A 13936-nucleotide genomic window follows, 5' to 3' on the forward strand; every position below is an offset into this window, starting at 1 on the left:
TTGAAAGACTATTCATCCCCTATTGAATTGTCTTGGCATCCTTGTTAAAAATCAATTGACCATAAATGTAAGGGTTTATTGCTGGACTCTCAATTCTATTCCTTTGATCTACATGTCTATCTTCATGCCAGTACTGCACTGTCTTCATTACTATAGTTTTACAGTAAGTGTTGAAATCAGGAAGTATAAGTCCTCCAGCTTTGTTCTTCTTTTTTGAGATAGTTTTGACTAGTCTGGGTCCCTTACATTTCCAGGCATTGCTTTTATGCTCAAGGGGGGAAATTTTTTAGAAAAAAAGAAAAAGGAAGGTAGATATTGCTGAAGGAGCTGTGAAATTCATTTTGTGTTTTCTGAGTGAAACTTCTGCAATGCACCTTTTCTCTTGGATGGGGGAATTTCTCTCTCCTAAAATCCATCCTGGTCACGGTAGATTTCCTTTTTCACTATTGATGAACATTGTGCAGAGTATTGACTCAGCCAAGGCCTCATCCTGCCTTGAGTCACTTGGCTGGGTCAGGGGTTATTTTCACATAGGGGGTTACACAACACCCTAATTTTTTTTTTACTCCTAGCTAAGAATGATCATACTCTATTGTTGTGGTCTCTGCACTGTTCTGATTGCACACCTCATCGGCAAATCACTTTTGAGTATGAGTTTTTGCATATTCATTTTGAGCATACAAATATATAAATATTTCATTCATTTATAAATTATATATGCTCATGATTATTACATAAACACATAAACAAAACGGAAGTTTTAGAATATGAGACAAAATGACTAGAAATAGATGTTTCCCCACACCTCAATGGCTTTTATCTCTCTGGAGACGGCCTTCTTGGATCTTTCATGTTTACCTCTGTGTGGTCCTAGCACCCAGGCAGCCAAACAGGGCCTGGTATATAGTAGAAGCTCAATGACATTCAAAATAAAAATTTCAGGCCAGGTAGGGTGTAACTCAGGCCTGTAATCCCAGGACTTTCGGAGGCCAAGGAGGGTGGATCACTCAAGGTCAGGAGTTCAAGACTGACCTGGCCAACATGGTGAAATCTTGTCTCTATTAAAAATACAAAAATTAGCCAGGTGTGGTGGCAGCCTCCTGTAATCCCAGCTATGGGGATGAGGGGGTACTGAGGCACGATTCCCAGAAGGCAGAAGTTGCAGCGAGCCAAGATGGCACAACTGCACTCCAGCCTGGGCGACAGATCGAGATTCTGTCTCAAAAAAGAAAAATTTCAGAGAGGCTACTATTCCTATTAAAATACACTGCTTCCGGCCAGGCGCGATGGCTCACGCCTGTAATCCCAGCACTTTGGGAGGCCGAGGCGGGTGAATCACCAGGTCAAGAGATCGAGGCCAGCCTGGCCAACATGGTGAAACCCTGTCTCTACTAAAAATACAAAAATTAGCTGGGCGTGGTGGTGCACACCTGTAGTCCCAGCTACTCTGGAGGCTGAGACAGGAGAATCGCTTAAACCCAGGAGGCGGAAGTTGCGGTGAGCCGAGATCATGCCACTGCATTCCAGCCTGGCGACAGAGCAAGACTGTCTCAAAAAAAAAAAAAAAAAAAAAAAAGATACACTGCTTCCCTAGGTTTTGCACCTAGCAAATAAAAGTTCTGCATCTATTTCCTGCTAATTGGCTATGGTTATTTTGTAGAAAGGCTGTGGGCTCTTCATCTCTCCTTGTCCTCTCTTTTACCTTTGACTTGCACCACATCTGACTTATTTATTTAGAAAATAGCAGTTGTATCATCCTTCATTTTTACTCTTCATTTCTTACTGTGTATTCAGGCAGAGTCCTAATACTAAGACCATAAAGAATGGAAAGCAAGGTCTCTGATCAGGATGTAGCACAGTAGGATGTGAACAAAGGGCAAGGAAGCTCTAGGGTGTAAACATCTGGGATGGCTTCAGGGAGCTGGATTTTAAAAGAAGAGTGGGGAGTTGGTCAAACGGAGAAGAGAGTTAGGCTGTCCCAGTTGAACTGTGGGAGCAAAGGCAGGTGACCCAGCGCATTCTAGGAGAGGGGAAAGTTTGAGTTTGGTGTAGCTGAACACTAGGGGCAAGGGTGGTTGCATCTGTTTTAGGAAGAGCTGTCTGGCAGACCTGTGGAGTACTAGACTTTTTATTTATTTATTTATTTATTTATTTATTTTTTTATTTAGAGACAGGGTCTCGCTCTGTTCTCCCAGGCTGGATTGGCACAGTCTCAGCTCACTGCATGCAATCTCCACCGCGGGGGCTCAAGTGATCCTCCCACCTCAGCTTCTCAAGTAGCTGGGACCACACGTCTGAGCCACCGCGCCCAGCTAATTTTTGTATTTTTCGTAGACACGGGGTTTTGCCGTCTACGATACTCCCAGACGGGGGCTGGGAGTATTAGACTTTTGAAGTTGGAAGTAGGGGTAGGCTGTTGGTTGCCTGAAGAGCAGGGCACAATTATAGTTAGAACGTGGAAACCTCTGTGCTTGGAGGCCCAAACGAAGCAGGGAAACTTTGCTTTAGTGCTCTAGCTAGCAGCATTCTTTTTTTTTTAGGATCTCAGAACCTACTTTTTTTTTTTCGGTCCTGGGTTGTTCACCCTTTCCCTTTGTACCGAAGAGACACTTACACCTTTATCAGAAAATCACGGTTTATTTCCTGAGAATCACGGGGATTGGTTGGGGGTACTCTGTTTTGGGGCTCCATTTGAGGCCTGTGGCTCAATGGAAGACATAGAGGCGCTTCGTCGCACAGGTTTAATCAAGCAAGGGCTTGATAGAAGTATTCATCCCACCCCCGCCCCGATTAAATCAAACCACACGCACACAAATAGAGGCTCTGGCACATCCTGACAGAATATAGCCTCTGGGATGTCAGGAACCCCCAACCTACGGCCATTGGCGTGTCTGCACCGGCCAGGAAGCCCAGGCCCCCGGCTCCTTCCTGGATCACGCCCCTGCCCCGCCCAAGGGTGAAGAGGGGCGGGGCCAGCCGGCGCCCTCCGAGTGGGCCTTACACCAGGTCGGGCCTGGCCCGGCCCCGCGGCCCAGCGGCGCCGGTGGGCGGGGCCACCGTCAGGGCAGTGTCAGTAGCGGCGCCAGGCCCCGCCCCTCGGGGAGGCAGGGCCGGGCGGGGCGCGAGCGAGCGCGCGGGCTGGGCCGGAGCCGGCCTGGTCGCCAGCCTAACCCGGCACAGTGAGCGGAGCGCCTGGGCGGCGGCGGCGGCGGCGGCGTGATGGCTCCGGCCGCGGACCGAGAGGGCTACTGGGGCCCCACGACCTCCACGCTGGACTGGTGCGAGGAGAACTACTCCGTGACCTGGTACATCGCCGAGTTCTGTGAGTGTGGCCTGAGGAGGGGAGTGGGGGCGAGAGGGCACCGGGCTGAGGAGACGCCGTGTGAGGAAGGCAAAGGGCGAACCTGGCCGCGAAGGGAGGTGCCAGGCCTGGCCCCGGGAGCTGGAATGCGGCGCCCTGGGCCAGCGGGAGGCTGAGAGGAGCGGTCCGGGAGTCCAGTGTGTAGAGGGAGGAGTGCCGGGGTCTGGGAGGGAGGAAGGGGGCCTGAGGATTGGGGGGGGCAGAAGAGCAGTGGGAAGTGGGGAGCCCCTGCTGGACCTAAGGGGGAAAGCCTGAAGAGCCGGGTTGGGAATGGGAATTCCTGCCCGAGAGCCGAGTGGGGCCAGGCTGGGAGAGTGGAGGACCCTGCCCCTTGGAATGAGGGCCCAGGACACCTGCTCTGCTGTTGCCACCACCAGAAGGGGACAGTTCCTAGCTTCGTCTTTCCCCCAGTCCGTGAGAATTCTACCGTCTTTCCCTTCCCTTTTCACTGGAATATTAGACCTCCTTGCTCACCTCCAGGGAACAGTTTCACTAGTCTGAGATCTGAACCATCCCACCCCTATCCCCCAGGATGTCTTCAAGTACCAGACGTCATCTGCTCTCTGAGTATGATTATTCAACTGTCATCTTGCACCAGGAGTCGAAGGCATCTTGCACCTAGTCTGTACCTTCTGCCCCTGCCAGGCTCCCAAGAGCACAGAGGACCAAGTCCCTGCTCCATTCTGTCCTATCCAACTATCTAGGAGTTAGGGGTCATCTGAGGACACTACTTCCACCGACTGCACCTTCTGAGGATTTAAGAATTCTTCTTTAGCGGCTGCTCTGTCAGGCACTGCTGGTCAGGTTGGGCTTGTTCTGTGTGCCTATGTGGGTGTCTGTCTGTTTTCCTAGACGATTTTTCCTGCCAGGCTAGGAGAAATCTGCCACTTCTTTTTCTATCATTTAATCAGGTTTTGAGAGCACAATATTTGATCCTTCTTTTAGGTACCTGCTTCTGGCAAAGTGCAAAGACTATCCTTTGGCTAATGATTACTGCCTTCTTTTAGTTGGATCTACTTCTCAGGACGTGAAGTGAAACTCTTCTTAGCTAACCTTCTCATTGTTGAGTCCTGCTCTCAGGCATCTGTGCATGGCTTTGTAGGAAAGAGGCAAGCATATCATGACAAATGGTCCCACTTTATTCTGTTCTGGTAATTGGCTAAGTTTCAAAAAAAAAAAAAACACTTTTTGCAGTTTTCAGGACTTTAGTACCATTCTCTTATGACCATGATTTAGGCTAAGAGTCACTTTTCTTCAACTATTAAATTAATAATTTTTACATAATCATGGAGAAATATGGGCAAAGGGATCATTTGTAATGCAATTACTTGGGAACCCACATGTTGGCAAAGGAAGCGCTTTACCAGTTTGTTGTTAGATCACTTTGGCAAGCCCATGCCTGGTCCAGAGAACCATGACCACGAGGAAAGAGACGTAAAACCATGCACTCTGCGCTGGAAATGTGTAACATGGAAAAGAGGAATTCAAGAGTCTTCAAATATTGGATGGGCTATCATATAGAATAATTTTTTTTAATTTATTTGGAATCTGGAATTAGGGCCTATGGGCAGAAACTAACTGTAATGGGGAAAAGTTTGCTTCGATGTAAGGAAAAACCTTCTCACCAATGATATGGGAAAGGTTGACTTGGGGGACAGAGGACTTTCTGTCACTGAAAGTGTTAAATCAGACATTGTTCAATGAACTCAATATTTTCGAAGGAAAAAATTATTTAATAGAGAAAAGGGGCTGGCCTTGGTTGCAGCTTTATGGGTCTATGTAGGTAATAATGACTCTTAGTTTAGAACCAAGGTTTTGGATTCAAATCAAAAGAAAAAACTGGGCTGGGCATCGTGGCCCATGCCTGTAATCCCAGCACTTTGGGAGGCCAAGGCAGGAGGACTGCTTGAGGCCAGGAGTTTGAGTCCAGCCTGGGCAACATAGTGAGACCCTGTCTCCATAACAAATTTAAAAAATTAGATATGCATGGTGGTTTGTGCCTGTAGTCCCAGCTACTTAGGAGACTGAGGTGGGAAGATCACTTGAGCCCAGGAGTTCAAGGTTGCTGTGAGCTGTAATTATGCCACTGCACTCCAGCCTGGGCAAGAGTTAGACCCTATTTCTACAAAAAAAATATAAAAAATGCAAAGAGAGAAAACTGGCGGTAAGTCATGTGGACTATGAGAGAGCAAGATACTGTGTTCTGGCAGATAGCTCTGAGAAATGGGAAATGACATTTGTTCTCAATGTGCTCAGAAGAGGAAACTCTGAGCAGACTGCAGGGAGGGTTTTGACATAGGAATCAGAGGGGTTGCAAGAAGAGGATGAGTGAATGTTTGCAGCCCTTTGCGCATGCACCTTGGGAGAAAATCATCTGGAGGAAGTTGAGGTCAAGTCATCTTACCATAGCAAGTCATGAGTATCTACAGTAATATATCTTGGACTAAGATAATTTGATCTTTGAAAAATATGCTGATTAATAATAATATGTTTAAAATATGTGTTTAAAGCAAGTGCAATATTAACATCATGATAGTATTTACATTAACAATAGTATTGATGGTAATATTAAAGATAATGTAATAATAGCTATTATCTAAGTGGTCACTTGTACTACACTTTGCTAAGCACTTCATATATCTTATCTCTTTTGATCTTTACAGTAATTTCAAAAAGAAGGTATTATTATCCCCATTTCAAAGATAAGGACGTTGAAGTTCTAAGAAATAATTTACCTAAGATTACAGTAAGTGATGTAGAGATAGTGTTCACATTGAAGTCTGACTCTAAAGCTACTATCCATGTTACCTCTCCATCATTACTTCTATCACACATTCATTGTTTTGCCCCTATATTCAAGAAAGGAAGACAGATATGAAATACTATGCTATCACACAGGACAAATTGAACAACTATTCAGTTTACTCAACCTTCTTTCAACTATCTTTCAGCATTAGAATATATGTATTTTAGGGAATAATGAAGTGTTTGGGGAATTGCATATTCAGATATGGCAGTAGTTCTCAGTCACTTTCAGCACCCGAAAACTGTCTTCCTAGCATCAGCCAAGATCAGTTTAAATTCCTTTTGTTTGAGCATATTGTAAAGACCAGAGGAAAAGGTCTCTCATTGTGAAATAATAAGCCCCTTGACCTGCCAGAAGTTAGAGGTACAGGCAGTCCTTGCTTTGCATCATAGTGTGGGACCCCACAAATGACTGTGCAAGTTAAAACCAGGTAACACTATGTTAATAATCAATGGGAAAAGTTATGATTGTTCTGTGATCTTTAAAACTTTCTGTCAAACATTGTAAACTCTCTTACTGTTGGTTATGAATATGTAGGGAAATGAAAAAAGTAAGCATATTTATTTAGTATACTTTAAAACATTAAAAACATTGAGAAATAAACTATTTTGTTTATAAAAATCACTTATCAAGAGTAATTAAAACAGTGCTTGCCTTTTTGTCACATAACTCATAATATGGAATGAGTATTTTTTTTTTTTTTTTTTTTGAGGTAGAGTCTCGCTCTGTTGCCTAGGCTGGAATGCAGTGTCGCGATCTCGGCTCACTGCAACCTCCACCCCCTGGGTTCAAGCAGTTCTCCTGCCTCAGCCTCCCAAGTAGCTGGGATTACAGGCACATGCCACCACGCCTGGCTAATTTTTGTATTTTTAGTGGAGACGGGGTTTCACCATTTTGGCCAGGCTGGTCTCGAACTCCTGACCTCAAGTGATCCACCTGCTTCAGCCTCCCAAAGTGCTGGGATTACAGGTGTGAACTTCCATGCCCAGTTGTCTTTTTTCTCTTAAATTAATTTTTTTTTTTTTTTTTTTTTTTTTTTTTTTTTTTTTTTAGCCAGCTACAGCTACAGTAATGAGGGCCAACAGGTTTTTGGATTTTTCCTGAGACAAGGTCTCCCTCTGTTGCTTAGGCTGGAGTGCAGTGGCACAATCACAGCTCACTGCAGCCTCGACCTCCCAGGCTCAAGTGATCCTGCCACCTCAGTACCCCATAGCTGGGACTACAGGTGTGTGCCACCATGCCCAGCTAATTTTTTTTTTTTTTTTGGATTTTTAGTAGAGACAGGGTTTTGCCATGTTGCCCAAGCTGGTCTCAAACTCCTGAGCTCAAGCAGTCCTCCCACCTCAGCCTCCCAAAGTGTTGAGAATATAGGCATGAGCCACCATGCCCAGCCGGGATGAGTACTATCCCTTCATGAATTCTTTTCTAATTTGTATCAGCTTCCAAAATTTATCCTTTGCACTTTTAAGATTGTGAAATCTCTCCAAGAGTTCCTTTAATGCAAAGTTTTTTTTGTTAGCATAATTTCTCCTGGGACATCTTTATCCTTTTCACCACAACTACTTTATGCATTTATGTTGATAAGTTTGCCTTCTCTTTCTCTGAATTCCTCAGATTGCATTTTTTTTTTTTTCCAGACGGAATCTCGCTCTGTCACCCAGGCTGGAGTGCAGTGGCGCAATCTTGGCTCACTGCAACCTCCAGCTCCTGGGTTCAAGCAATTCTCGTGCCTCAGCCACCCACATAACTGGGATTACAGGAGTGCACCACCATGCCCAGCTAATTTTTGTATTTGTAGTAGAGACGGGGTTTCACCATGTTGGCCAGGCTGGTCTCAAACGCCTGACCTGCAGTGATTCACCTGCCTTGGCCTCCCAAAGTGCTGGGATTACAGGTGTGAGTCACCTTGCCCAGCATCTTTTTTTTTTTTTTTTTTTTTCTTTTTTGAGACAAAGTCTCATTCTGTCGCCCAGGCTGGAGTGCAGCGGCGTGATCTTGGCTTACTGCAACCTGTGCCTCCTGGGCTCAAGCAATCCTCCCAGCTCAGGCTCCCAAGTAGCTGGGAGGCACGCACCACCATACCTGGCTAATTTTTGTTTTTTTTTTTTTTTTTTGGTAGAGATGGGGTTTCACCATGTTGGCCAGGATGGTCTTGAACTCCTGGCCTCAAGTGATCTGCCCACCTCAGCCTCCCAAAGTGCTGGAATTATAGGTGTGAGCCACTGCACCCAGCCCCTCAGACTACATATTTAGAGTCCCTTGAATGGCAGTAGCGTCAGCATTCTTATGGTCAGCTATTTCTTCTATAATTCTGTTTATGTTTGATTGGAATTTCACTTCCAACATTATACATTTTTGTTTCTCTGCTACCCTTTCATCATTCTTGGCCAATTCTCTCCTTCTGTTACTCAATTTTGTAACATGGCACATAAGTTTATCACCAGGAGACAAGGAGGCAACTCAACTACATGCTTTGCTTTCTGTACATGAACTGAATAACTGGTACCAGGTTCACTGTGACTGATCACCAACAGACATTGAAAGAAGTGACCTGGTTGGTCACTGATGGTGATGTACTTCTGTTATTTGTATAGTGATTTGTGGACTTAAGATGTAGCAGTGAAGTTTGTACTATATTCAGCTACTCACAATTAGTATACAGTGGTAACTGAAATTTGAATTGTGTCATTGGGTAATTGGTGTTATTTAACTAAACTATGATAACTGAAATTTGAGGATATTGGAACCCTGCAAAGTGAAGACTGTATTTCTAATCCTCAGAACATTCCTATCAAGGAACGTTAGATGTTGTTACCTCATTGTAAAGAGAAGGACACTGAGTCTTGGAGAAGTTAGTTAAATAAGCAGCTCAGCATCATACAGCTATTAAGAGGCAGAAATGGTATTCAAATTTAGGTGTCACAACTCTTTCTACCAAGACATACTATCTATACGAAGTGGAGTTTCAGGTGCTGTTGGTTTAATGGAAGAAATATTACATAAAGGGAAATGGAGGGGAATAAGATTTACCTACAGCTTCATGATGTGAGCCATCATGCCCAGGCCATATTTTCTTTATTCATTTTTCTGACAGCGTAAACTTGGGTTACTTCTACCTCTTGGCTATTGCTGTGAATATGAGTGTTCAGAAAAGAATTACCCGGTTAAAAGTCATTCAAAATGTTTTATTTATTCAGCAGATATTTACTGAGTACCTATTTTGTCACTGACTAAGGCTATAAAACCATTTGAAGACAGCTTCTCTGTTCAAAGTAGCTGAGAGGGCCAGGCATGGTGGCTCATGCCTGTAATCCCAGCACTTTGGGAGGCCAAGGCAGACAGATCACTTGAGGTCACGAGTTGGAGACCAGCCTGGCCAACATGATGAGACACCGTCTCTACTAAAAATACAAAAATTTGCCAGGTGTGGTGGTATGTGCCTGTAGTCCCAGCTGCTTGGGAGGCTGAGGCAGGAGAATCACTTGAACCCTGGAGGCAGAGGTTGCAGAGAGCTGACATTGTGCCACTGCACTCCAGCCTTGGTGACAGAGTGAGACTCTGTCTCAAAAAAAAAAAAAAAAAAAAAAGTAGCTGAGAGGGCAGCAGGAGTATGAACAGACAAGTATAAACAGGCACATTTGTTTCTTTCAGGTGAAATGCATACCCGAAAATGTATTTGATCATGGAATGTCCAAGAATTGACATATTATGATGAAGGGTTTATTTATCAGAAAGCTAAAAAATAAAAATAAATAAACAAAAGAAAGCTAAAAAATACATGAAAATTCCCAATTATGGTTTTTATAGGGCTTACCTCAGTCTGAGGAGGTAACCTGGTTGGTATGACTTTCATGGATGGGAAGAATGGCTGTTGTAATGTTGTATGATCATCTTGCCATATCCTTTTGTCCATGAGTGAGAATGGTTCAAGCTAGGTATTGTTCCTTCTCATAGGTTTGCTGCCTCTCTCCCCATCCTATTCATAGGAAGTGGGCAGAAGGAAAGTAGGGCAGCCCTCAGTCTCTATACCTTTACTATGGGATTCACTTAGATGGGGGAACAAGGTCTTTTTTTTTCCTTGCTGCTGCAGCACAAGACAAAAGGGGCTTTAATCAGCTATCTCTGCCATACAGGTATGCCATGAAAGGCATTTGACTGCTTGTAGCCCTTTGCTATATTTCTTTTCTTTTCCTTTTCTCAGGTTCCTTCCTACCATCCTCCCTGAAGAGCAACCTCAAGTTAGTGAGCACACGTCAGGCTTCTTTTTTGGTCTTGGGACTCTGGGCTGGCAGAGGTGACATCCCTGTCATATGAAGGAAGATGCTCCTTTCTCTGAAGGTTATTGACAGGCAAGCAGCACTGCCTCCAAATTATAACTCAAAAGTTCATAAGTCAACTGAAGAATTAAGGCCAAATGGAAGGACAAATTGAGTGTACAAAAGAGTTTAGTTTTAATATCTGTGTGTGTGTGTGTGTGTGTGTGTGTGTGTGTGTGTGTGTGTGTGTAGCCCATGGTTCCTGGCTCATAACTCTCATATCCCTTTTTAGAGTCTTTTATTATAATGTTGGGGCACTGTAGGCCTCAAAACAGGCCTTAGGAAACAGAATCTCTATCTCTCTGGTCTTCCCCTGCCCTTCTTTCACCTACCCAAGGCAGGACTCTAATCTGACTGTGGGTCACAAGACCCTCATTACAGAGAGAGTCCTGCCTCATACCCTGGAGGAAGGAATGCTGCAGAGAGAAGCCAAGAGGAATCTGAACAGACAGGCTTTGCTGGGTTTCCCCATTCAGTCTATTAATATTAGACTATACCTTTTTTGTCCAATCATATTTCAACATGGTTGTTCATGCTTCAATCATGCCTATCCAGTGAAGTCTCCATAAAAGGTTCAAGAGGACAGGGTTTGGAGAACTTCTGGATAGCTGAACACGTGGAGACTGACAGGAAGGTGAACAAGAACTCATCCACATAGTAGGATGGTGCTGCGCTCCAAATCTATGGGGACAGAACCTCCTGTGCTCAGGACCCTTCCAAACCTGCCCCTGTGTATCTCTTCTTCTGGCTGTTTATTTGTAAACTTTGAAATATCCTTTGTAATAAACTAATAAACCTGTTTACCTGGGTTCTGTAAGCTGCACTAGCCCCAGCCCCAGACTTGGGACAGATGTCTGAAGGAAGGGGGCAGTTCTGGGGACTGAGCCCTCAACCTGTAGGAGCTGACACTATCTCGAGGTGGATAATGTTGGAATTGAATTGGAGGACACCCAGCTGGTGTCTGCTGTAGAACTGATTGCTATAGAACTGATTGGGTTTCCCCACACACACTTGGTCACAGAAGTCTTCTGTGATGATTGTTGGGTTGTGAGAACAGAGGAAAAACACAGTTTGAGTTGATATATGCAGACAGCATCCAAGTCAGACTGCCAGTTAATTGTTTTAGGTGCTATGATCGCTTATTACAAACTTAAAACATAGATAGGTTCATAAAGGTTTTATAGCGTTAGTGCTGCAAGAGCTGCCATACCAGCTATTTATTTATTTTTAATTATGGAAAAATACATGTAACATAAAATTTATCTTCTTAACCATTTTAAATGTACATACAGTTCAGTAGTCAATAGTGTTAAGTACATTCACACTGTTGGGCAATCAATTTCCAGAACTCTTCATCTTACAAAACTAAAACTCTGTATCCATTAAACAACTCCCCGTTTCCTCCTCCTTCTAGTCACTGGCAACCACCTTTCTACTTTCTGTCTCTATAAATTTGACTACTCTAAGTACCTCATATAAGTAGAACCATACAGTACTTGTCTTTTTGTGAGTGTTTTATTTCACTTAGTGTAATGTCCTCAAGGTTCATCCATGTTATAGCAATCAGAATTTCCTTCCTTTTCAAGGCTGTATAATATTTTATTATATGTATTTGCCACATTTTCTGTTTTTTGAGAAAGGGTCTCATTCTGTTGCTTAGGCTGGAGTGCAGTGGCGTGATCATGGCTGACTGTAGCCTCGATCTCCTGGGCTTAAGTGATCCTCCCACCTCAGCCTTCCAAGTAGATGGGACCACAGATGCGGGCCACCACACCTGGCTACTTTTTTTATTTTCCGTAGAGATGAGATCTTACTATGTTGCCCAGGCTGGTCTCAACCTCCTGGGCTCAAGTGATCCTCCCAACTCAGCCTTCCAAGTAGGTGGGACCACAGATGTGTGCCACCACACCTGACTAATTTTTTTATTTTCTGTAGAGATGAGGTCTCACTATGTTGCCCAGGCTGGTCTCGACCTCCTGGGCTCAAGTGATCCTCCCACCGTCTCAGCCTTCCAAGTAGATGGGACCACAGATGCATGCCACCACACCTGTCTATTTTTTTTATTTTTGTAGAGATGAGGTCTCACAATGTTGCCCAGGCTGGTCTCAAACTCCTGGGCTCAAGTGATCCTCCCACCTCAGCCTGCCAAGGTGCTGGGATTACAGGTGTGAGCCACCATGCTCGGGCCACATTTTTTATTCATTCTTCTGTCAGTGTACACTTGGGTTGCTTCTACTTGGCTATTGTGAATAATGCTTCTGTGAACATGGGTGTACAAATATCTCTTCAAGACCCTAAAGGTGGAACTGCTGGACGATGTGGTAGCAGAGTAGCTATTTTAACCTTTTCATTATAAAGAAACCTTTTAAAAAATTTCTTTCATGGGTGCCATGAATTTATTGTCACTCTTACATAAATTTTAATTTATTATTACTCCTACATAAGTTACAATTGTTAATGTACTTTATCCCTGTTTTAATTAATCAAAGGTACATGTAACCCAATCAGATAAGTTCTAGATACTATTACCATGCTGTAATGATTATATGAGATACAGCCACTAATTAGTTTAATGCATTGATATAAAACAAAACAGCATAATATTTTCATTACAGTCTTCTTGTGGATAAATGTGATTTTTGAAATATTAAAAATAGCCAGTAGAAATAATAATAGCTAACATTTATGGGGTTTAATGTACAAAGTTCTATGAGTGTATTACCTGATAATAACTCTTATTACAATCCTTACAACGACTCTTAACTTAGGTTCTGTAGTCCTGTTTTAAAGATCTGGAAATTTTAGGGCAGAGAGGGATTAAATAATTTGTCTAAAGTTTTCCACTTTGCAAGTGGCAAAGCGAAGATTTAAACTCATGCTCTCTGACTTCCAGAGTGCATTCTTACTCTCTCTCTTCCTGTTTTACTTTTGCAATTAGCTTTTTGAGGTATAATTTACTTACAATAAAATGCATCTGTTTTAAGTATATAGTGTAAAGCAAAAAGTATCTGAGAAAGGTTTCAGTCAATTTACAAGTTTATTTTGCCAAGGTTAAGGATCACAACCTGTGACAGAGCCTAATGAAGTCCTGAGAACATGTGCCTAAGGTGGTTGGGTTACAGCTTGGTTTTATGTTTTAGGGAGACATTAGATGTCAATCAGTACATGTAAGGTATACATTGGTTCAGTCTAGAAAGGTGGGACAACTTGAAGTGGTGAGTAGGGGGCTACAGCTTACAGGTCATAGGTGGATTTAAAGATTTTCTGATTGGCAATTGGTTGAAAGAGTTAAGTTATTATTTAAATCCCTGGAATCAATAGCAGTCAGTATCTGGGTTAAGATAAGGGTTTTTAGAGACCAAGGTTCTTATTATGTAGATGAAGTCTCATTGATGGCTGCCCTTAGAGGCAATAGATGGCAAATGTTTCCTATTCAGACCTCTAAAAGATGCT

At 43.5% G+C, this 13936-nt stretch overlaps 1 protein-coding gene across 4 annotated transcripts in view; it reads left to right on the plus strand.

Moving 5' to 3' along the window:
• The first annotated feature begins 1224 nt into the window (after positions 1 to 1224).
• ACER3 (alkaline ceramidase 3) overlaps positions 1225 to 13936 on the plus strand; it is a 166050-nt gene continuing 153338 nt past the window's right edge. The window contains exon 1 of one of the 4 annotated variants that reach the window (XM_003808151.6): positions 1225 to 3322. In XM_003808151.6, the coding sequence (XP_003808199.1) occupies positions 3220 to 3322 (103 nt within the window). In that variant the 5' untranslated portion in view covers positions 1225 to 3219. The remainder of the gene's footprint in view (positions 3323 to 13936) is intronic. The other 3 variants (XM_034933417.3, XM_034933419.3, XM_034933418.3) reach the window with 3 other exon arrangements.

Source organism: Pan paniscus, chromosome 9, assembly GCF_029289425.2.
Source record: "Pan paniscus chromosome 9, NHGRI_mPanPan1-v2.0_pri, whole genome shotgun sequence".
Classification (NCBI taxonomy): Eukaryota; Metazoa; Chordata; class Mammalia; order Primates; family Hominidae; genus Pan; species Pan paniscus.